This window comes from Polypterus senegalus, chromosome 6 (genome assembly GCF_016835505.1).
Source record: "Polypterus senegalus isolate Bchr_013 chromosome 6, ASM1683550v1, whole genome shotgun sequence".
Classification (NCBI taxonomy): domain Eukaryota; kingdom Metazoa; phylum Chordata; class Cladistia; order Polypteriformes; family Polypteridae; genus Polypterus; species Polypterus senegalus.
Genome location: NC_053159.1, coordinates 174,988,527 through 175,014,447, shown reverse-complemented (window position 1 = coordinate 175,014,447; position 25,921 = coordinate 174,988,527). Strand labels below are relative to the sequence as shown.

The window sequence follows — 25,921 nt, the reverse complement described above, 5'->3', positions numbered from 1 at the left end:
GCCTCAATTTAACGCCGTTGGACTTTTTTCTTTGGGGTTTTTTGAAGTCTAAGGTTTATGCCATCAAGCCCATGACCACTCACACCTTGAAGGAGGAAATTGAGCGCTGTATTAACGAAATTCAGCCATATTCATGCAAAACGGTCTTGGTTAAATTTCGACAAAAGAGTGAGTATGTGCCAGCAAAGCCATGGAGGCCATTTACCCGATATGCTATTCCATACATAACCCTATACTGTATACTTTATAAATCAACTAGCAAAATACCGCGCTTCGCAGCGGAGAAGTAGTGTGTTAAAGAAGCAAAGAAAAAGAAAAGGAAACATTTTGAAAATAACGTAACATGATTGTCAATGTAATTGTTTTGTCACTGTTGTGAGTGATGAGTGTTGCTGTCATATATATATATATATATATATATATATATATAAATATATATATATATATTTACACACACACACACATAAACATATATATATACATATCTATACATATACACATATATACACATATATATATCTACATATATACACATACATATACATACACACATACATACATACACACACATATATATACACACACACACACATATATAAACATATATATACATATACATACATATCTACATATATACACACACAGCTATTTCGTATCAGTGCAATACGCTGCTTGTTAAAACGGATGACACCCGCTCTTACGTGCAAGTCTGCGTGGATATTATGAACTATCGTATTTGTTCAAGTTCTATTTAAATTTTAAATAGAAGGAATTTTTATTTAGTCGACAGAAATATCTTTGGTAGGAATGGTAAAAACAGACAGGAATATTATTCGTGAATAAATCAACTCAAACCTTAAATAACTTAAAAGAACAAACATTCAAATTTCTTTACTCTTATGTAATTTTATATAAAAATAAACTTAGATTTTAAATATCCCAAAAGATTTTGCTCTCCATAAAAATATATCCTGTCAAAATTATACAAATTCAAATATGAACATGCTGCATAACAAAACCTGGAAATATAAATAAAATGTGTTCCTTTCAGCAATAACAAATCAAATCATTCAGTTGTCTTTGCTCATATGTCATTTTAGAGCTGGACGCCTGGCATCTTTTTGGCCACAGGTTCGTTTCTGTTTGCTGTGAGGTTCTGTGTTGTGGAGATTCTCAGGATGGATTGCAGGTGCTCATCAGTGAGGCGACTCCTGTGTGCTGTTTTGTTAGTCTTTATCACTGAGAAGAGCTTCTCACACAGATATGTGCTACCAAACATGCACAAGGTTCGAGCCGCATGTAGACGGACTTTTTGTTCTTCAAAGTCACCAAAGCGCCGTGCAAACTCAGTGCGCTCAGTTTATCAGCAAAGTGCGATTTGGGAACACCGTAGTGACGACTTGGTTTAACATTACTTGGCAACAGGGAAAGTGGGGCAAGTTGCACTGGTGCATTTGTGTCTCCCATAAAAGCAGCTTCACTTGAAATCACTTTGTGATTGTGCACGGTAAAACGTCCGCTGAAGTGTCAGATTCTTATTTAATTCTTCTGCTTTCTGTATCTTCTGCATTGCATTCAGTCTTTCAGGTTACCCTGATGTTTTGTCTCATAGTGCCGTCTTAGATTAAATTCTGTAATTACAGCCACATTAGCTCCACAAATGAGACACACGGGTTCAGTAAACATATACTCAGCCTCCCATCGGTTTTAAAGGCTCTATTTTCAGAATCAACTTTTCTCTTCAGCATCGTGTGAGCTAGCTTCGCAATAACTTGCAGCATCATAAGCTAGACTTGATTAACGCGGTAAGTGTTTCGGCAAGGCAGCTGAAGCGCTGCATTATGGGATCTGTAGTTTATTGTGTTACCAGCGCTTCATATACCGGGCTTTAATAACAATAATACAGTATATAAAATGATCTCGGGCGGATATAATTACACCGGGCGGATGTGGCCCGCGCCCTTGAGTTTGACACATATGGACTAAATAGAACTTGAAAAGATATATTTTTCAAATGTGATCGCGCAATTCAGATAGAGTTGACGCAAGCACTACAGCCTGCATGCCTCAATAAGTCATCCTCCCTCGCTCTTACTTTTTTGCCGTTCATCTAATGAATACACTGAGTATGGCTTTACCAAAACAATCCTTGATGGCGAATAAAGTATCCATTATTCGAGTATGTAGATGGGATATATATATATACATATATATATACCCGCGTATGCAGCGAGAAGTAGTGTGTTAAAAAGCTAGAAAAGAAAAGGGAACATTTTAAAAATAACGTAACATGACTGTCAATATACAGTATTTGTTTTGTGAGTGTTACTGAGTGTTGCTGTCATCAAGGATTTGATTATCATTATTTCTTTCAATCAGGTTCGTATTTGTAGGATGTGTTGTGTTCAAGTTACATTCCGTGTTTGTCAATCGTTGTAAAGATGACAGGTTTCATTCATCGATTCGTTTCTTACTGCATCAATAAACAGCTCGTCTTCTTCTTTATCTGAGACCTGACACACTGCATGCACGGGTTTTTTACACTGTCTTCCTTTAGCGGGACATTGACTTTTTCCAACGTGTGCTTTGTTTCCGCAGTAGTTGGATTTATGAATATGCTTGTATGTATCAGGCGCTTCATATTTTTGCTGCCTTTTCAATTGTGTAATTCGGTTTTGTTCAGCTCTTTGGAACTGTTGCTTTTATCTGTGCACTCGTCAGTTCACGTGAGCCGCTCGGTGTACATGCATCGAAGGTTCCCAGCTGTGCTGGTGCCATCTCGTGCTATGTCCATGGCTGTATTTAATGTTACCTTAGTCCTGGCACTTAAAACTTTCTCTCGCAGTTTCGCTGAGTTTGTGTCAAACACCACCCTGACCATCTCATCTTCCTCTCCATAAGCACAGTCCTTAACCCGTGAATATTTAGTGGGAGTTTGCTATTGGATTGCCGCTGACGGACGGCCTTATATGGGCAGGCACTAAATTACAAACGCCAGCGCAGCCTGTCTATGAACTTAATTTAAAGTGTAGGTTTACATCGTGCTTTGTTTCAAGTAGCAGAACTCATGAATATGGTTGTATATGTCACTTTCGCCGCTTCTTATTGTTTCGCTGCCTTCTCAATTATATAATGCATGTTTTCTTAAGCGCTTTTTTGAGGTCTTCCTGGTTTTCTATGTACTGCGTGATTACGTGGGAGGCGTGATGATGTCACACGAAACTCCGCCCCCACGGCGTTCAAGCTCATCTCCATTACAGTAAATGGAGAAAAACAGCTTCCAGTTATGACCGTTACGCGTAGAATTTCGATATAAAACCTGCCCAACTTTTGTAAGGAAACTGTAAGGAATGAACCTGCCAAATTTCAGCCTTCCACCCACACGGGAAGTTGGAGAATTAGTGATGAGTCAGTGAGTGAGTGAGTGAGGGCTTTGCCTTTTATTAGTATAGATTAAAAATTTACAATTTTTAATTAAAAACCTGTGTTCTCTATCAAAATTACTTCTTGCATGAATTTTGGGACACCCTTTTAGTTTCGGGTTATGTAACATGCCACAATTAAAAAACAACTTATTCCAACCAGGGAGCTAGCACCCCCTGCTGGATACAGGGTGATTTTGCACAATCATTAGAAATTTTGGAAATGGAATGGATTAATTAAATTGCTCTTCATGTTTTCAGTTTATTTTTACATAAAACCATAAGAAATTGCTTCTCTCCTCAAATACACTTTAAGTGATACCAAATATTTCTGGCAGATACCTCTGGAACTATAGGGTGGTCCAGATTTAATTATGCAATTTTCATTACTCTATAACTTATAAAGTTTATTACATAGAAAATCACCCAAAATATCCCGGACCATTGAGAAGTGTGCGAACTGATGACATGAAGAATCCGCACCGAACTGGAATCGTCCTCGCATAAATCAAAGTCATCCAGACGATCTGGATCTGCATAATTAGATCTGGCGCACCCTGTATATCAATAAATAATCAATGGTGATTGGTGCTGCATCTGTAACCTCCAGAAAACACAGTATGGCGATCCTGATGCCTTGTAGATTTTGGGATAAAATCCCAGACTCAGGCTTTCATGACTTTTTGGAGATTTACCTACACTCTAATAGGACTTATAATAAAAACAAAATGCATTTTGTTTCATAATTGTCCTACCCCTCATCAGTTTAACTTCTTTCCATACGTAACTAACTGTATGTGCAATTTAAAGATTCTGAGGTAATACTGGTTATGGGTGCTAATGCATGCATGAACACTCTTCTTGATATACAGTATGTACATTCCCACTATGCCAATGTGTGTCCAACTCCACTCTTTCCCTTTGTTGACTTATTTCAAACCTGAAAGTGATTCATTCATTCTATTGGCTTAATCTCTCAGGTAAAGATATTGACTATTTTTCCCCTGACAATCTCAGACTGGATTATATTCTGTATTTGTATCTCAACGTTTGGTGTCATCTCTCTTTATTGAATGCTTGGATATGGATTCCCAATCAGATAATTGCTGTGCTCACTCTCATTTTTATCTTTCTTTATTCACCAAGCACACTTTAGGATTCATCTTTGCTTAGTAGTGATGATTTATGTGACAAACTTTCCTCTTAGAGAATGTCTTGGTTGTCAATTGCAATTCTTTCAATGACACTGCTCTATTGACTGCGGAGGACATCAGCAGCTTTGCATGGAATTGGAATCAGGAGACAATCATTAAGTCAAAAATTTCACACAATGAATAAGAGCCAGAAAGATGAAACGTTAGACGAACAGCACTCAGGACATGTATCAGAAATCAACTTGGTTCCCCGCCTGTCCACTTATTAAAGACCATGTTGTGCATACAGTTTATTTACCCGTTTCACAATTGAGATTGGCTTTGTTAAGAAAGAATGAAATTTTTTAAATAATGAGCGCAATAAAATGTCCTTAACTGGTAGTGCTTTTCATTGATTTCATTGATATTAATATAATAAGTAAAATTTATAAAGGCAGGTGCAGGGCCTAAATAAGACCTTTAGAGGCCCATATACGAGGTGTGGCAGAAAAGTAATGAGACTGGCAACACTGCAAGTGATCTGGCAACGCTGCGCTGAGCACGTGTATCAGTACCCTCCCATAGCTCAGTGCGAGTTTCAACTCCTTCCGTTAACTACGTGATTTTTGTGACTGCTATTAGCGAAGTTTGTTTTTGGTTGTGCGTCACAAAAGGACATCGTCCACAAAGAATTTGTTCCTCCAGGACAAACTGTCAACCAAGTTTTTTATAAAGACGTCCTTGAAAGGCTCAGAAAAACGGTCATTCGCGTGAGACCAGACATTGTAGACAAATGGATGCTCCATCATGACAACACCCCATGTCACACTGCCCTCTCCATAACAGAATTTTTGACCTCAAAACGCATTCCTGTGGTTCCCCAGCCCCCTTACTCACCTGACCTCAGTCCGTGTGACTTTTTCCTAAACTGAAAAATGTCCTCAAAGGACGTCATTTCGGGACTTTAGAAAACATCCAAAAGAGTGTAACGGACATGCTGAAGACCATACCGGTTGAAGACTTCCAGCGCTGCTACCAACAGTGGGAACAACGTCTCCATCGGTGTGTAGCTGCCCAAGGGAACTACTTTGAAGGGGATAACATTGATGTTTGAAAAAAATAAAAACTTTGGTAAATAAAAAATCAGTCTCATTACTTTTCTGCCACACCTCGTATATGAGCTGAGCTCACTTTCAGTGAATGACTAAACAGGACAGCCAACATGACCAAGATAAAAATGATCACGTGAGCCTCGGTGGACCATGTTGTAGTTACCAAATTCAAATTTTGCTGTATTTCTAATATGTATTATTAACCTCTATTAGTCAGTCAGTCAGTCAGTCATTTTCCAACCTGCTATATCCTAACACAGGGTCATGGGGGTCTGCTGGAGCCAATCCTAGCCAGCACAGGGCGCAAGGCAGGAACAAATGCCAGGCAGGGCGCCAGCCAACTGCAGGGCGCGCACGCACACACACCAAGGACAATTTAGGATCGCCAACGCACCTAACCTGCATGTCTTTGGACTGTGGGAGGAAACCCACGCAAACATGGGGAGAACATATATTAAAAATAATAATAGAGGTGGCACAGTAGTAGTGCTGCTGCCTCGTAGTTAGGAGACCCGGGTTCGCTTCCTGGGTCCTCCCTGCGTGGAGTTTGCATGTTCTCCCCATGTCTGCATGGGTTTCCTCCCACAATCCAAAGACATACAGGTTAGGTGGATTGGCGATTCTAAATTGGTCCTAGTGTGTGCTTGGTGTTTGTGTGTCCCCCGTGGTGGGTTGGCACACTGCCCGGGATTGGTTCCTGCCTTGTGCCCTGTGTTGGCTGGGATTGGCTCCAGCAGACCCCCCGTGACCCTGTGTTCGGATTCAGCGGGTTGGACAATGGATGGATGGATGGATGGATATATATCTATGTATTTTTTTCATTTAATGTGGGAGCCCCTTTTTGTGGAGCCCGGTTCCGCTGTACCATTTGCAGTTTTGCACCAAGTAGCCCATGGTAAATTCGGCACTGCAAATGCCCTAAGCACGTGCTTATTTTCCTTAATGGTTAGTCCAGCCCAGGGCACACATGCCCACCTGCTCCCGAACCAATCTTAACCCTGAAATGATTTAAGTGTGTTTGAGAATTTCATGTTGTGTGATGTTATTTATAAAGGTCACAACAGTTTCAATATGGAGCCTTTTTTTTTTTTTTTCTAATGGACATTCCTAAAATGCACATTTTCTACTTTCAGTAACCACTGTAGGAACTGTGGAAGTAACTCCACATTAAAATATAATATAAAAAGCTTTTTTCTGGTCATTATGTATGATCAGTTGAACATTCTACTCTTTAGAGTTTTCTGAAAGGGAAAGGAAAGGAAAGCCAAACCACAGTCACTATTAGAAGATGCCACCTTTATTGCCCAGCTGACAAATGGAGACCTGCGCTTGTTCTACACGTAAATGACTTTGATGGGTACTTCCCATAAGTATGAAAAAGATATGATACCCATGTGAAAGGCTCATGTTAACTTCTGGAAATAAATAGTGCAAAGGTTGAACACATAACGCAAAGCTGAAGTGAGTCATTATTTTGCGACAGAAAGTAATGAGATAGCTTTCATTGAAAATGTCACATTAAAGTGACTGATAAAGTATACGGTTCAATTCTCCTAACATCTGCGACCTTTATGCAAGAAAAAAAATATATTTCCAACTGATTCACTGTTCTACATTAATAGAAATTCATGTCACAGTTTCCCATTAAAATGCAAACTTTGCTTCCAAATTTAATTTTCCCTTCACTTTAAATTATACCCACTTTCATTTATGCTGTAAAAGTAAATTTCAACTTTGCTTGTCTTTCTTCTGGCAGCATTTGTGAGGGAAACGTGATTTTACCTTGGAGGAATCTTCTCTGGGAGTCTAAACTCGGGCAGCTGATTCTGATGATAAAGGCCAGCATAGATGTAATAGAAGATGTGAAAATTCTTTTCTGCCCTATAAAATAAAAATTCAGTTGTCAGAGAACATTAAGATTTTTTTTTTTAAATATTAAAAAATTGCATTTGAATAAATCACATTGAAAAATTTTAATTAAATGTATAATTGCCATATTTAAATTGACTGAAACATTTTCATAACTGTGCACCATAAAGGTCATCTGGGTAGGCTCATCAAAATGAAATAAAAAATCTTATACTTTAGAAATATTAATCAAAAGATCTTTGTGTATTGTGTACTGTGTGCCAGTGGAACAAAAGACGGCAAAGGTAACAAGACACACAGTACTGACCTGAGATTGCGCATCAAGCACTGCACATCAGTTTACAGGACAATTTTCCTTTGCACTCATATATTTTAACCAAAAACTTTCTCTTTGATTCTCCATCTAATTAAACACAAATTTAAATCCACGTATTATTTGCTAGTTATTAATACAGTAGAACCGTATTCGTCATTGATATATTTCAAGACCTACAGTGGATGCCCGAAACCACAGACAGTAGTGAATTCATATAGCAGTCTTCATTCATTTACATACATACCTATGCTAAAGTTTAATTGATAAATTATGCTCAATAACAAATTCATAACATTAAATAATAATACAATACACTGTGCATTACTATACTTCAGCGCTCCCTGCCTCAAATGAACAGGATTCTAACGTTTTAGCTTAACCCTTAAGGGACGATGGAGTGATGAAAAATATCTTGTACACACACACAGAGCTTAGTCATATTTTTATATTGCACTTTTCTTAAAAAAATATCTTAGCTAATTGTGGGCATTCGCTTCCCGGGTCCTCCCTGCGTGGAGTTTGCATGTTCTCCCCGTGTCTGCGTGGGTTTCCTCCCACAATCCAAAAAACATGCAGGTTAGGTGCATTGGCGATCCTAAATTGTCCCTAGTGTGTGCTTGGTGTGTGTGTGAGTGTGCCCTGCGGTGGGCTGGCACCCTGTCAATGTAGAAATTACAGACTAAGTTTGGTAGATTTTAATTAAAATGTAATAAGTAGTTATATGGGCGGCACGGTGGTGCAATGGGTAGTGGTGCTGCCTCGCAATTAGGAGACCTGGGTTCACTTCCCGGGTCCTCCCTCCGTGGAGGTTGCATGTTCTCCCCGTGTCTGCGTGGGTTTCCTCCCACAATCCAAAAAACATGCAGGTTAGGTGCATTGGCGATCCTAAATTGTCCCTAGTGTGTGCTTGGTGTGTGTGTGTGTGTTTGTGCCCTGCAGTGGGCTGGCACCCTGCTCGGGGTTTGTTTCCCACCTTGCGCCCTGTGTTGGCTGGGATTGGCTCCAGCAGGCCCCTGTGACCCTGTAGTTAGGATATAGCAGGTTGGATATTGGATGGATGGATAATTGTGGGCACTCAGCAGCTTCTCCATTCTTCATTGTTTTCAATGATGGGAAGCACTTCACGGCTTCTCTTAGGCTTTGAAGAGCTGCCAGCATCGCTAGATGTACTTTGGCGCTTTGGGTCCATTATGAAGCAGAATTTAGGGTCATTTTCACAATAACACTGTTATAACTTGGCCAAGATTGCAGACAGCAAGAGTGCTAGAGGCTTAAGGCCGGTTTATACTCTACTTGACAAGTCAGCGTACTGAAAATGACATCAGACACATAGGCAGGTCCACACACACTGCTGGCATGGTTTGAGTGCGAGTTACTACGGAATGTAGCAATCATTTTTTCTGGAATTATACCGTCTGGTCTGTACATATTAGGACAGTGGCGTGACTTTCATAGTATGGACTCCATGCACTACCACAAAGGATTAGAAATTGTAGACTAGAAGGATTAGAAGTGTAGACTTTCAGTTATAATTTAAGGGGTTTACCCAAAACATTTTTCTGCATAGGCCAAACCCCTACCCGCACCCCCCCACCAAACCCATTTCCAAGGGCTCAAAAGTATTTGGACAATTGACTGATAAGTTGTTCCATAGCCAGGTGGGAACAGGTCCCTCATTATTTCATTAACTATTAAGCAGGTTAAAAGGTCTGGAGTTGATGCCAAGTGTGGAATTTGCATTTGGAAGCTGTCACTGTGAACTCTCAATATGAGCCTCAAAGAGCTGTCCACGGCAGTAAAAACAGACCATCATTAGGCTGAGAAAACTAAACAAACCCATCAGGAAGATAGCAGAAACACCAGGAGTGGTCAAAACAACCATTTGATACAATCTTAAAAAAGAAGGAACACACGGGTGAACTCAGCAATACCAGAAGGTCTGGACCTTCATGGAAGACAACTGTGATGGGTGATTGCAGAATTCTGTCCTTGGTGAAGAAGAACTCCTTCACAACATTTAGCCAAACCAAGAAGGCTCTCCAAGTGGTTGACCTGTCATTGCCATATTCTACAATCAAGAGAAGACTTCATGAAAGTAAAGACAGAGTTTACCGCAAGTTGCAAACCAATAGTAAACCTCAAGCATAGTGAGGGCAGATTAGACTTTGCCAAAAATCATTTCTGAAAAGCCTGCCCAGTTCTGGAATAATTTTCTTTGGACAAACGAAACTTAGATAAATATACATGAAAGATGGAAAGAGAAGTCAGTAGTAATTTATTCGCAACTAGATTTTTGGGGCCGGCTCAGCAGTGGCATACACGTCACTATCAGATCACACGCTGGTAACAAAATGGAATTTGTAATAACTTTTTTAAACACTTTATTACAGCTGCTGTAAGTTAGAAAAAATAAAATAAATTGAGGGAATGGGATGTGGGCGGTGTGGGTAGTATTACTAGTACATAAATATATGTAAGATGTGGACCTACTTGCTTTTCCACGACAACTCTGTGAAGGAAGATGATTAAAATGTAACATAAGCTAGAAAGTAGAAATTATTCTGTTCTATAAAATGAAGCCATTTCAATTTGTAACAAATTAAAACAACAACACCGGCTGATAGGATACTACTACACAATTGACCTGTTTTACACAAGTTCAGAGAAAATGGCCATCATAAAGTGAGGTGTCAATGGTTCCAAGAAATTTGCCTTGTCGGTAGGAAATTGCTTGGTCATATATATTGTGTGTTTGTCTTTAGTAGTGTCTCCATTTTAAACAGTTTCAGCAGAGAGCACCTGATCTGAAGCCGTATCACTACTTCCAGACTCGGTAGTTCCGACCATTCCACTCACTGCACTGTCTGCATAACCTGCTTGCGGCCATTGTGAAGATTCACCAGCATCAGCATCAGCATTTGCTGGCCATTTGCTCAGTTTTGAGAAGGATAGAAATCTTGGTAGGCTTAGCATTTTTCAATTTCTGTTGCAGGTGTGCCTTACATTCAGCAGCATCTCTCTTACAATGCTTGCTGGATCTGCTGCTACTGGCCGACATGGTGTCGTTTGGCGAGAGTATAAAAAGCTTCAAATTGTTCAAATATTCGGTGTTTGCCAACTAATGGGGACCATAACTTAACAACAGAATTGCTATGATTTTCCGTTTACGAGTTTGAATTTCAAAAACTGTTGACGTGAAATGAAAGTACAAAAGTAACAATTATTTACGATAATAATATATATTTACACTATTCATGTGACGTCTTTCAAAACTATGGGATGCCAAAGGTGGCCATATTTGGGAATGTGCACTTCTCTGTAAAGTGGCCTAGAATGTGTTGTCCCTCCGATTAGGCTCTGAGCCTCTGAACTCCCGAAGTCTAAATTTCTGTAAACTGTAGGCCTGCCGAATACGTAATATCATCATGGATTGGATTGGACTTGCCTGGTGATGGTGCCAACGTGTCACTGAAACTGTGAACTATAACGCAATGAGCTATGCAAGTCATTTAAGTTATTCAGTTTTTTATAATCTACACGGCCCTGAGTGGGCCCTCCAGCAATATGTTCAATCCATTGCTAAGCCACAGCATCAAGTCATGTCACTTGTTGAAATTCTCAGATGATTCTGCACTTATGGTGTGTATTGATAAAGGGAATGGGACAGAGGAGAGGAGGCAGGTGGAGAACTTTATCCTTTTTTTTTGGTGCTAAGAGAATTGCCTGCATCTTAACATCAGCGAAACCAAGGAACTGGTTATTAACTTTTGCCACACCAAAGAACCTCTATGTCTGGTCACAATTCAAGGATGGAATGTAGAGGTGGTCCACTCCTACAGTTACTTGGGGGTTCACATTAAAGACAGGTAGGACTGGTCTCAAAACACAGAGGCACTATAGAAGAAAAGGCAGAGCAGACTCGGGAAACAGGAAAACTGTGTTACTTTGATGTGGGAAGTGACATCCTTTACATGGTCTACAACTCTGTGATGGTCAGTGCGATTTTCTACACTGTGGTGTGCTGGGCTGGTAGCATCACTTCAACAGAGGCCCATCAAATTAATAAGCTAATTAAAAGGGGCAGGCACAGTTATAGGACGCACTCTGGACCCACTGAAAGTAGAAGAGAAGGAAAGAATTAAAACAAAATTCAATGCCATTATGAACAGTGCTGCACGTCCTCTGTCTGACACATGGGCACTGGACTCACTCTGGACTTTCAGCCGACAAATAATTGAGCAGAAGTGTCAAGAAACACCAACAGTAATACACTTGCTTGATGCCTCACTGGGACTGGGACTGCCAAGTCAGAAGTTTTCTTTGTTTTGAATTTTCTTGCTTTATAGTCATTCCAGTGTGTGTTCAGATCAAAGTGTGTGTATATATTTATTTACTTACTTACTTATCTACCTATTTGTGTATTTATTAATCTAAGGAGATTCTGTATAAAGTCTAATTCCCCCCAGGGGACAAATAAAGTTATATCTATCTATCTATCTATCTATCTATCTATCTATCTATCTATCTAATAGTGCCTTTCCTATCTATTTATCTATCTATCTATCTATCTATCTAATTGTGCCTTTCCTATCTATTTGTCTATCTATCTATCCAATAGTGCCTTTCCTATCTATTTATCTATCTATCTATCTATCTAATTGTGCCTTTCCTATCTATCTATCTATCTACCTATCTATCTATCTATCTATCCATCCATCCATCCAATTGTGCCTTTCATCTATCTATCTATCTAATTGTGCCTTTCCTATCTATCTATCTATCTATCTATCTATCTAATTGTGCCTTTCCTATCTATCTATCTATCTATCTATCTATCTATCTATCTATCTATCGATCTAATTGTGCCTTTCCTATCTATCTATCTATCTATCTACTATACAGTGCTTTTCCTATCTGCCTATCTATCGGTATATCACTTCACTCAGGCAATTGTGTTGCTAGCTTGTTTCTAACTACCAAAATGTAAGAGAGAAGAAAGCAGCAATAAAATGAAAAGTCTTTTCTTTAGGGAATTATAGAAGATGTATACATATGTTATGATCCATGCCAATTTGTATTTAGCTCTTCTATGTTTTTAGTTTCTTATCTGTAATTCTGTTTATGTTACAAAGGCATCTTTGCCTGTTAAGCACAGTGTGAAAAAAGCATTTTTTTAGCAAAATATAAAAAACTAAACAAAGTCACCACTTTGTCACTGCTGTTCAGCCATCAGTTTTGTTAGACATTTTATGTCTTCTAGGATATTCACCCTTTCCCTGGAATTGTCATGCATGAACACTACTGACCTTAAAAATGAATGGACTGTCCAAATACAACAGAAAAAGCAGATGTCACTAAACTCCCAATAAAGTTAGCTAATGATTGTTACGGATTCTTTATTTAAAAGACACCAGAGATAGTCAAAAGGAGAGATGTGAGAAAAAGAAGACAACCTAGCAGAACAAAGATTAAACAGACATAAGACACAGCAGCTGTGTAGAAATGAGGAAGGACTAAGCAAAAGCTGACCTGGTGTATCTGCACTCTATGAAGACCCAGAAACCAGCATATATGCATATGCAACATATATATCTTTCACTTACGGTGCTTGCTTTATAACTCTGGATTTTTCCAACAAGTACTCTGAAATCTTGGCCCCCATTACTGCTCCTGTTGGTGAGAACTTCATCTCCAGGTACTTTCCAAAGCGGCTTGAATTGTCATTTATGGCTGTGCAGGCATTACCAAATGCTTCTACCAGGGGGTTGACTTGCAGAATCTTTTCTCGTAATGTTCGATTGTTGGCCTAAAGCAGGAAGAAAGTTGAATAAGTAAATGACACTGTAACAGCTGGACAATAATATGTCTCTGTAACTGCAGTTTCCCCTTATATATCTGTGCTCCTAGTCAGGTTTCAGTTCTCAGCTTATTGATTGTACTCACATGCACACTTAGCATAAGGTCATCATTCTTATTATTAATCCCATCCGTTATTTGTCTACAATATGATTTTGCACTGGAAATGTATAAATATTCATTCAAGTTTCTACATTCCATGTTCGATATTTGATGCTGAGTTATCTTTTAATACTCTCTTTTGGAGGTTGTACTATATGACAATATATTGATAGATTATTTTTTGTAATTTTTTTTATACCATTATTTTTTCACGCGTACTTCATGACATTTTTTCTTCAGTGCTGCTTGTAGTCTATTACAAATGGTGAAACACAGTGTTTCTTCCTTGCATCTTAATGTGAAGTTTACTGGAGGCTGTCTCCTTCCTCGGCCATCCTCCACAGGCACTGCCACCACTTGGCTCCTTCCAACAATCTTTTTCATTCTGCTCCGCGCCCTGCCTGCACTTTCACGTCACTGGCTGCACTTCACATTGCTCAATTGTGGTGACAGGCAACACCACCTCCAGTCACTTTCTCTAACTTTGTGAGCTGACTCAAGCCAGGAAAATTTCTGAGATGGCCGAAAGGCCATAAAAACAGGCAAAAGGATTTACACTGAAGAGCACCTCTCATAAGTTCTACTCTTTAAGTGTTTGATTATCTCACTCTCTCTCACTGTCATCCACCTACTCACTTGCATACACACAACTTCTGCATGGGTTTGTCTTGTCTATCAACCCTTTTTTTCTAAATGTCTGATACCAACGCAATGTTTATATGAAAAATACAATTTTTTTTGACAACATAGAATTCGGAAATACAATCACACTGCCTCAGTTCTTAAACTTCCAGCCTCTGTTCTTAAACGTCTTTGCTGGCTATCAGCTACAATTATTATTAATTTCAGGTAATCCTAAAACTTTTAACTTACAATATATTTGCCAGCTTTACTTTAAAGGACATAATAAGGCCTATTCTTTGAAGTTTACATGATGATCACATGATGCAGGACTTTTAATATTTTTATAGGGGGCAAAGTCTTTAGCTAAAGTTCCTACAAACTTCAGAACAATCTTCTTGTGTTTTATGCTAGCATAAGGGACTCCAATCAGCATATTAATTCAAATCCTGACTTAAGACTCGTTAGTTTAGCCTGTCGTGTTCTTACAAAGAAAGGGAGCTTTTGTGGCTAATGAGATTTACTGTCACGCTGGCAAGGAGGTACCAGGGTTGAACAATACAAAGTAAGAACGCACACACAGACAACAGGAGAGCTCCTCCATGTGCCAGTACAGGTAAGCAACTGTTAGGCATAACAGGCATAAAAGAATGCCACGGCCTAAAACCTTCATATGCACTAAAGTGACAGAAAGGTCAAGAGGACAGGCCAAAGACTAGGACAGTTCTCCTAATAAGTGGCACAGGTGGAGCTCTGTGTCCCGTTAAAAGGAAAAGGCAGTGACAGAGACACAAAGGTTGTCTAACTCTATAAATCTGCATTGTGGCTAAGGGGCATAGAAAGTTCTGAGGCTGCCTGAAGGAGCTGTAAAGCATAGGCCCTTTCACAGCTTTCCTAACTTACAATAAGATGTTCTAGGAATTGCTCCCGAAGTAACCCTGCAGTGGAGCGTAACTTTTCCTCAACACCATTGGCCATTTCAGCTAGGAATTAGGAGATGACCTGGGTAAAAGATAGATTGACCAGAAAGCAGTATTTAAAGAAGGAGATGATGCTTTTTTTTATATATAAAGGAACTTCATCCAAGAAAGACATATTTTGTGGACTGGATGGGATCTTACATCTGAACAAAATTAAGACAATCACATTAGAATGACTATTGCACCACCACCATCTACGCAAAGCACCGTGATGTTCCAACAGTGATGGATGAATTAAAAGCCAGAAGTCTGTATGACCATCAAGTGACTCCGTGAGAACCCTAACTACAAAGAGGACTTTTTCATTTATGTTAGGTAGAATGCCCAGAGGGGACTGGGCGGTCCCGTGGCCTGGAATCCCTGCAGATTTTATTTTTTTCTCCAGCCGTCTGGAGTTTTTTTTTGTTTTTTCTGTCCACCCTGGCCATCAGACCTTACTCCTTTTCTATGTTAACTAATGTTGTCTTATTTTAATTTCTTATTTTGTCTTTTATTTTTCTTTTCTTCATTATGTAAAGCACTTTGAGCTACTTTTTGTATGAAAATGTGCTATATAAATAAATGTTGTTGTTGTTGTATTGAGGATGGGCATTCTGTTCACTTTGCCTATGAAGAAGATAATCAAAGGAAGTTGGTCTACAGAAATTCCAAAGCCCTTAACAGCATAGTAAAACACACGCCCAGTCCAGTGGAGTCCGACATCAGAACGCCGCTCAGACATGCAGCCAAGGGAGGCGTGCACTTTGTGGCACCTCTTATACAGACGATTATATTTATGGTAAGATTTTAGGAAGGTCTGTGCGTAAGATGTGCATACCTTGTACAATCGGAATGTTTAAATCTATGTTTAGCACAAATCGACCTGGAGAACAGTATTTCACACATACGCCTGTGAGTATAATACCTTGCTCTCAATGTTGTTTCAGGGAGTTGAAATGTGAGGTACATTGTAGTTATTGATATGATTTTAAAGTTACTGATTCATATGTAGATTGGTTTACAAACAGTTTGCATATGACAGATAAAGAGGGTAGTTTGAAAAATAGAGGTATACTACAATGAACAAAATCTCTAATTTACGAGTAAAAAAAGAAATTCATGTACAATAATATGTACAGTATGATGATGTACTTCTCAAAGAACTATTTGAATGACCCAATAGCATTTTCTATATTTACATTTATTTGCTTACCAGATAATTTTATCCAAAGCGACAAAATTGATCATCACAAGCTGTGGTGGAGCACATAAGTTGTTAACTATTTTGTATGTCTTTAATATGTATGCTAGACAAAGCAAATGTAATATTAGATAGTGTTTCAGGAGGCATGCTTTACTTTATTGATGAGAACAGCAGTGCTTTGATGTTTACCTAAGCAAACCCCAACCCAAGTCTTTAGGACGGACTCAGGATGTGAAATTCATGGTGAGACAGGGTGACTGACTTTGGACTTAGAATCTGTGAGAGTTGATTACTACTGATAAATATGATTTTCATAAATTAATTATATATTGATTAGATTGAATGACTTCTGCCCTTGTTAACCGCTAGCCTTTCCTTTAGTGCACTTAGAAAGCATTTTAATTAAAGCAGCTTAAACAGTGATCCAGTCCCTGCTGCTACTTTGGTACAAGGGACAAGTATAGATAAGAAAACCAGTACAATCTAGAGTAGCAGAATCCGGACTCCTGGGGTCTTGTTTATCAATAACTATGAAGTGTGATCAAAAAATAGGGTGAATGTTTTAAAAAAGAAACGTCTATTGTAGTAAAAGATTTACAACTACTGGTCAACCTAACAATACTCCCCTCCACTTCGAATGCACTTCTTCTAACACTCCTGCCACTTTTAGTTGGGCTGTCGTGGCTGCCTGGATGTCCTCAATGGATTGAAATCGATTGCCTTTCATGGTCATTTTCAATTTAGGGAACAGCCAGAAGTGACACGGTGCCAGATCCGGCGAATAGTGTGGAGGCGGATACGGCGTAATGTTTTTATTCGACAGAAATTGTTGTACTAGAAGAGATGTGTGACAAGGAGCGTTGTCATGATGAAGAATGAAACCGTTTCAACATTTTCCTCAGTTATTGATGGTGAAGGACGTTCTGATCTTTTCTCGTCTTCAACCGAGTCAGATCCATTACGAAATCGATCAAACCACTTGTAAACAGTCTTAATTGTCAGTGCAGTGTCACCATAAACTGATTTTAACATCTGTTGGGTTTCCTGAGCTTTTTGCAATCTCATGTTAATGCGTTGCTTAATATCCATTATTAACGACTTGAACTCAACAGTGGCTCACAAACGAGTGACGGTGTCACACAAGCTGAAACTTGTCACAGACTCGACTCTAGGATGAACCTGTCAGAACCTGCACTGAATTGTTTTGCGTTACTCTTGGATGGTGCTCTAGATCAGCGGTTCTCAACCTGTGGGTCGCGACCCAGTCGGGGGCCAAATAACGATTTGCCAGGGGTCGCCTAAGGCCATTGGAAATATGGGTTTTGTCTATTCTAATGTGTAAAATTTGTTATTGTACACATTTATTCCATTGGTAGTTTTTTTACTACTTGTATAATTGTCATTCGAGGATAGATGTTGCAGACAATTAAATCAGAATAATTTCAAACGTTTCAATTGTCGTAACTTTATTATTTTTAACTGTTTACATTACTGTACATCGAGGATGTACAGTACAGATTTACGCACTACTTCTTCCATTTCCAACAACATACAGTATCTTTGCGAAACAGGGTTTTCCAGCTTGTTGGTTATCAAGTCTAAATACAGAAGTAGATTTGTTGCAGAAGATGATCTTCATTTTGCTCTTGCAAAGACTACCGAGAATTTCTGATCTGGTGAGAAAGAAGCAGCCTCAACCTTTGCACTGATGTTGGCTTTTTACGCGTACTGTTACAACAATTTTGTAGCAATGTAGTTTACTGTTGTTATATTAAGACTATTACCCATGCAACACCATGCTTTTCACATTTTCGCATAAGTATACAACATGAATACGGTGAATATAGTTCAATACACAAATAAACGTAAGTCATAAAGACAAAATTTCATTTATTTGTAATCAGAAATAAATATTTAACAATATATAATTACATATTGTTTTGTTATTAATCACTATGCTTTCATTATGTTCAATTTGTAACAATGAAAATACATCCTGCATATCAGATATTTAGATTATGATTCAAAACAGCAGCAAAATTACAGTTATGAATTAGCAACGAAAATAATTTTACAGTTGGGGTCGCCACAGCATGGGAAATTGTATTAAAGGGTCACAGCACTAGAAAGGTTGAGAAACGCCGCTCTAGATCAACATTCACCATACTTTTTGATCACACTTCGTAGCAAGGACATGACAAGGGAAACTAATCATGCACTTCTGTACTTGACAAGTGTATTTAAGAAGTGTTACCAGCAGCCAGAAGCTAATCAGTAATATCTTTCCATGTACTGAGGGGCTTAATGTACATGTCAGTAAAGGTATTCTTCTCATCCTGGACTGGCTTTGTGATTTAACTTTGACAGTTGGCGCTGTGTGCACATCCCGGCACTCCCTCTCACCCACAGTGCAGGACGAGGTAAGGCAGTCTTTGCTGTCAGTTTTATGTGGAGACTCGGGGAGGCCTGGATCTGAACGCTAAACGACTCGACAAGCCCTATGTGAGCGCCTTTGATCTGGATCATCTGGAATTCCTGGGGGGCTGTGATAGAAAAGCAGGAAAATGAGAAAGATAAAGAAATGCAGGGCAGACGGTAAAGAGTCAGAAGCAGAGTAAAGTGCAGGTTAGAAAAAGAGTTCCTGCATAAATAATGTTACAGAATGGAAAAATTAAACAAGTCAGAGGTGTTGTTTCAGGTAGAAAAGTAAAGTGTTCAGGGAAAAGTGCCTTTTGTTGATACAAATCCCATGGATTTAGAGGACAAGAGGCTGCCACAGCCCCCCTCCCTAATGGTAAGTTACTGGAGTAAGTGAAGAAAAAGAGCCGGCTCAATAATAAGGGGGCGAGAGAGTCTGTTCAGATTCCAGTTCAAGTCTGGAAAAATAAGAAGAGTTCAAGTTTCTTCTGAATAAGAATGAGGGGTTCAAGTCCTCCCAAAATAAGGAAGAGGGCTTCACACCTTTTAGGAATACGGAGGAGGCATTCAGTTCCTCTAAGAATAAGGAAGAGGGGTTCAAGTCCACTCAAACGGAGTTCATGTCTCTGAAACAGTTAAAGTCCAAGGCTACTTTGTCTTCTCGGGGGCTTATCCCTATGGCGCCAGACTTTGAAGTGGTAAGAGGGAACAAGAGGCCGTGGAAGGAGAAGGTAAGGATGATCTTTCACAAGAGCCATCCTCCAGTTTACGCCCAGTCTGGAATATTCTGGAAGGGGGCGAAAGCCTTTGAAATAAGGGAAAGAATGAAATTAAATTGATTACAAAGAAATGGGTATAAAGTAACTAAGAATTTATGCAGATCAGAAAAGTATGAAAGGGAAGGTTTAACTGTAGTTATACTTGCAAAGCCAGTAGAAAAGCATAGCCAGCTTCTTTTCTCACTTGCTGCCTGATTGCTTTCTCCGTCTCTCACTCCCTGTCCACAGTGTGTGTGTGCGCGCGCAAAGGCTTCCCGGACTGCCTTTAGTTATGTGAATGTACTGTTGTGTGATACAGAGACGACTGTTTAGTCTATTTAAATCACTTGCTGAAGACCTAGGAGTATATTGTGTTCACAAAGTGATATAAAGTCAAATGAACAGAGCTCTGAATTAATTTAGAACAAATATTACAATTGGTTTTGAAAATGTACACTATTTGGTGAACTGAAAACCTTTCCAGGGTCCATCCATCCATCCATTTTCTAACCCGCTGAATTCGAATAGGGTCACGGGGGTCTGCCGGAGCCAATCCCAGCCAACACAGGGCACAAGGCAGGAACCAATCCTGGGCAGGGTGCCAACCTACCACAGGACACACACAAACACACCAATCACACACTAGGGCTAATTCAGAATCACCAATCCACCTAACCTGCATGTCTTTGGATTGTGGAAGGAAACCGGAGTGCCCGGAGGAAACCCACGCAGACACGGGGAGAACATGCAAACTCCACGCAGGGAGGACCCGGTAAGCGAACCTGGATCCCCTAACTGCGAAGCAGCAGCGCTACCACTGCGCCACCTTTCCAGGGTTGTTTTATATAATTTTTTTTTTATTTATTAATTTAAGGTGTCTTCTTATAGAGAGCTCTGTGAAAAAGAATTTTTTTTAATAAAGCCTAAATTACACAGGAGACAAATATTATCTAAGCAAAAGTTTGTGGAATGTGTGTGTGCATTCTTATGTTTGTGTGTCAGGCATGCATAGGAAGTTTGCTCAGTTAACTGATTTGGGATGAAAGTATTTGGATATATAATGCATATAGTGTTATATATACTGTGAACGCTGGCCCGGACACAGACAGACGGACATCATAATTTCACCACACACCGTTTATTTCACAACTACTATGTACAAAGTCTACCGTGCAGTCACACCCCAGTGCCTCCAGCACCGATACCCCAAAGTCCAGGCCACACTCTTCCAGTCTTGGTGCCTTTCTCCTGGCCGCCTCCTGTCCTCGCTCTAGCTCTGTCTTCCTTCCTCCCGACTCTCGCCCCGACTGCTGAAAGTTGGCCCCCTTTTATGGGAACCCGGATGGGCTCCAGCTGCTTCCCGGCACTCCTCCGCAGACACGCCCTTGTGTGGCGGAAGTGCGGCTGCGCACCGAAGCCATCCGGGTGTCCCCTGTTGTCTTCCCCCCAGCACTTCCTGTTGTGGCGGAAGTGCTGGGCTCCAGGGCTGTTCAGGCAGCGGGGCACCTGGCGGTGGCCACGGGCCCCTACAGGGCTGGGCTTCCATGCCCCTTACCCGAGGCCACCAACATAACCAGGGCGGACACCCCCTCGTGGTCTGGTGGAGGTACAGGCCCTCCTCCGGTCCTCCTGGGCGTCCCAGCCGGGCTCCTGCCTTGGCCGGATGTGGCAGATGATGGTCTGGAAGTGGGGCGCCGCCTAGCAGTGACCACGGGCCCCTACAGGGCTGGGCTTCCATGCCCTCTACCCGAGGCCACCAGCGTAACCAGGACGGACGCCCCCTCGCGGTCTGGAGGAGGTACAAGCCCTCCTCTGGTCCTCCAGGGCGTCCCGGCCGGGGTCGAGGTTCACAGTGAGTGGTCCCTGCATCGAGTTTGTCTGTTCTCCCGTACCTGTGTGTGTATTCCCAGTTGTTCTGGTGTCTTTCCACGGTTGCAGATGCAATGTGAACTGACGCTTCTAACTTGACCTTAGTGTCTGGGTGTCCACCCAGACATGGACTGCTGTCCTGACCGGGTATCGCTCCTGCTTTGCAATTGCAATAAGCTTCAGCTCCAAATGTGATATTTGTACATAGATTAATTAGAAGCAGTTTGTAAAAGAAGGGCTTGAGCTGGTTTTGTTATATTTTGGTTATTCTTTGCAAACTGAACGCAGAGAACAGCGAATGAGGGTTGAAGCAGAAGAACTGAAGATTTAGCTTTTTCCAAAGACTCAGCATTTTCAACATTGCAACTTTGAAAATATCCAAGCTTTTACAGGAGGATATGGGTAAAAAAGAAATCAAAATTTTGGCATTATTTTGCATAAATAAATTGATATTATTTACAAAATCATTCTTCATTTAATTGGTATATGAGTGCTGATTTACTAATAAGAAGCAGGTGAAATTTTGTTTTCAGTGTCTTGTTAGTCCACACATATCAGTGCGACCCGCTGCCTCATCCGACAGATTTGGCAAGCAGACAAATTGAAAATTATATATATATATATATATATATATATATATATATATATATATATATATATATATATATATACACACACAGGGTGAGTCAAAATTATGTTAACGTTTGAATGGTGGAAACAAATTATTGACAAAACATACATGCAAGATGATTTATAGGAATGCCTCAACCTGTTCGCCATCATGTTCAAAACATGTACATACATGGCACATAAATCCATCCATCCATCATCCAACCTGCTATATCCTAACTACAGGGTGACAGGGGTCTGCTGGAGCCAATCCTAGCCAACACAGGGCGCAAGGCAGGAAACAAACCCTGGGCAGAGCGCCAGCCAACTGCAGGGCACACACACACACACACACCAAGCACACACTAGGGACAATTGTGGGATCTCCAATGCACCTAACCTGCATGTCTTTGGACTGTGGGGGGAAATAACAGTACCCAGAGGAAACGGCACATAAATTGTTCAAAAAAATTGTATATAAGTATATACATAGCAGTTAGCATAAACATAATTGTGACTGACCCTGTATATGTGTATATATATATACTGTATACATACACTAGGGGGTTCGTCCCCTGCTCGCTTCATTCGCCAACCCCCCGGCCTGTGCTACGTTCCAGCCACTTCGTATCTCTGCTGCTTACATTGTGAATAGGGGGGCTGAACACACCCCAAGGAGATACAGCCACTCCTCCAAAACCCCTCTTAAACAGTGATACAATAGGAAACAAATACAGTTTTTTTTTTTACCTCCTCTTTGCTCGATCAGCTGTTGCTGCTGGTGCCGTGTGATCTGCATCTCGTGTGGCGCTTTGAATGTTTAAAAGCCTGTACAGCAGCTGTCCTACTCTTTGTCTTTTATTTCTGGCCCCAGGCCTGGTTAAATCTTTTGGCACAAAGTCTCATCTTGCCATGAGTTCTTGATATTTTTTTAGTTTATAATTTAAAAATGGAGTTACAATCTGAAAAACTAACAATATCACATTAAAGTTCAATAAATTCTGAAAAGAATGATACCAAACATATATACTGTAGGTTTTAAAATAAGCCGATTTAAAACTTCACATAAAAACATCACATAAAATTGTTGCACAAAATCATTGCACTTTTAGGCTTAGGATTTTATATATAAAGAGTAGATATATACAGTCATATGAAAAAGTTTGGGAACCCCTTCTCAGCCTGCATAATAATTGACTCTCCTTTCAACAACAAAGATAACAGTGGTATGTCTTTCATTTCCTAGGAACATCTGAGCACTGGGGGTGTTCCGAACAAAGATTTTTAGTGAAGCAGTATTTAGTTGGATGAAAGTAAATCAAATGTGAAAAACTGGCTGTGCAATAATGTTGGTCCCCTTGTCATTTTGCTGATTTGAATGCCTGTCACTGCTCAATGCTGATTACTTGCAAGATCATTAAGAACTTCATAGACAGGAGTGTCCAATCATGAGTGGTAAAAGGTATTTAAGGCGGTCAATTGCAAGTTGTTCTTCCCTTTGACTCTCCTCTGAAGAGTGACAGACAGCATGGGATCGTCAAAGCAACTCTCAAAAGATCTGAAAACAAAGATTGTTCAGTCTCCTGGTTTAGGGGAAGGCTACAAAAAGCGATCTCAGAGGTTTGGCAGGCCAAGAAAAATACAGGAGTGGCATATGCGCAGGATTGTGAGAATGGTTACAGACAACCCACAGATCACCTCCAAAGACCTGCAAGAACATCTCGCTGCAGATGGTGTGTCTGTACATCGTTCTACAATTCAGCCCAATTTGCACAAAGAACATCTGTATTGCAGGGTGATGAGAGAGAAGCCCTTTCTGCACTCACACCACAAACAGAGTCGCTTGTTGTATGCAAATGCTCATTTAGACAAGCCAGATTCATTTTGGAACAAAGTGCTTTGGACTGATGAGACAAAAATTGAGTTATTTGGTCAAAACAAACAGCGCTTTGTATGATGGAAGAAGAACGCCACATTCCAAGAAAAACACCTGCAACCTACTGTCAAATGTGGCGGAGGTTCCATCATGCTGTGCGGCTGTGTGGCCAGTTCAGGGACTGGGGTCCTTGTTAAAGTCGAGGGTCGGTTGAATTCAACCCAATATCAACAAACTCTTCAGGATAATGTTAAAGCATCAGTCCCAAAGTTGAAGTTACGCAGGGGTTGGATACTCCAACAAGACAATGACCCAAAACACAGTTCAAAATCTACAAAGGCATTCATGGAAAGGGAGAAGTATAATGTTCTGGAATGGCTGTCAAAGTCTCCTGACTTGAATATCATCGAAAATCTATGGGATGATTTGAAGCAGGCTGTCCATGCTCAGCAGCCATCAAATTGAACTGAACTGGAGAGATTTTGTATGGAAGAATAGTCAGAAATACCTCCATCCAGAATCCAGACACTCATCAGAGGCTATAGGAGGCGTCTGTTAGATTTACAAAAGGAGGCTCAACTAAGTATTGATGTCATATCTCTGTTGAGGTGCCTAAATTTATGCACCTGTCTAATTTTGTTATGATGTATATTGCATATTTTCTGTTAACCCATTAAACTTAATGTCACTGCTGAAATCCTACTGTTTCCATAAGGCATGTCAGATATTACAAGGAAGTTGCTACTTTGAAAGCTCAGCCTATGAGAAACAAAAATCTAAAGAATATCTACTATATAGATCTACTACATAACTATATGGGTGTGTGTGTGAGTGTCTGTGTATGTAAAATTGATTACTTTTTCTCACCCTTTCCTTATGTGCATTTTTCAATGTAATATTAAATATCCATCTGTATGTCACAGCCAAGCCTAATAAGTGAGTTTATAAAATCTTTTAGAGTGTTTGCATAGTTAGTGTACAGATAAGAAATTTAATTCTGCTCAGCTACAATGAAAAATAGGTTTTGTTTGTTTCCTATAAATTGATATACTAAGGAAATATATTGGAATATGTATCTAAATATGACTTTGAATATAAATCACTCCTGTAAATTATTTAAATTCTGTGATATAAGACATACAAGATACAAATGTACATTTACTTCTGAACAATATTTTATATTAGGAAATGGAAGTGGGGAATGTAGAGCCTCAATGTTTTTGCCAATGTAGTCTTTTCTTAAATTTAAACAGAACTCTACTGGTCCATTAATTTTACTTTAACTGTTTTTTGCTAAATGAGATCCGTTCTCTGGAGGATGCTGGTGCTGCATTACGTCACCATTAATTTTTATATTGCATACACTGGCTGTTCCTCTTCTTTAATGGGTACAATACGTATGTGGCAAATTGATTAAGCAAATTTGTTGTTTAAAATAATATATTAGAATCTTTTTAACTTTGACAAGGACCTCCACAGAACATGGCTCTTTGACTATTAACATATATACTATTCTGCCTTCTTTTCTGTTTATCTTACTTCTGAAACTGGATCTTTGTGTCATCTGTTGGGTGAGGTAAGTGGTTTCAGTTTCATCCGATTGTTACATTAATGGGACCAGCTTCAGGCTTTTCCCTCACCGTCAGACACCCTTTGACGGTGTGGAGGAGATAAAGAGTAAAAGAGAAGAAATTGTGATTATTATTGTGGCTGTGGTGCGTGGAGGGCACTGTTTAAGAAGAGAATTATTAAAAGATCTTCTTAGTGCTTTTACCTGCTGTCCTGAGTGTCTGTCTG

The 25,921-nt window shown here is 39.9% G+C and overlaps 1 protein-coding gene across 1 annotated transcript in view; it reads right to left on the bottom strand.

Annotated features, from left to right (window-relative positions):
- The window catches only part of myo3b (myosin IIIB), a 524,448-nt gene that overhangs the window by 375,631 nt on the left and 122,896 nt on the right, over positions 1-25,921 (bottom strand). Inside the window, exons 8-9 of the mRNA XM_039757595.1 lie at positions 13,456-13,658; positions 7,450-7,548 (exon numbers count right to left, since the gene is read on the bottom strand). Coding sequence (XP_039613529.1) covers positions 7,450-7,548; positions 13,456-13,658 — 302 coding nt within the window. The remainder of the gene's footprint in view (positions 1-7,449; positions 7,549-13,455; positions 13,659-25,921) is intronic.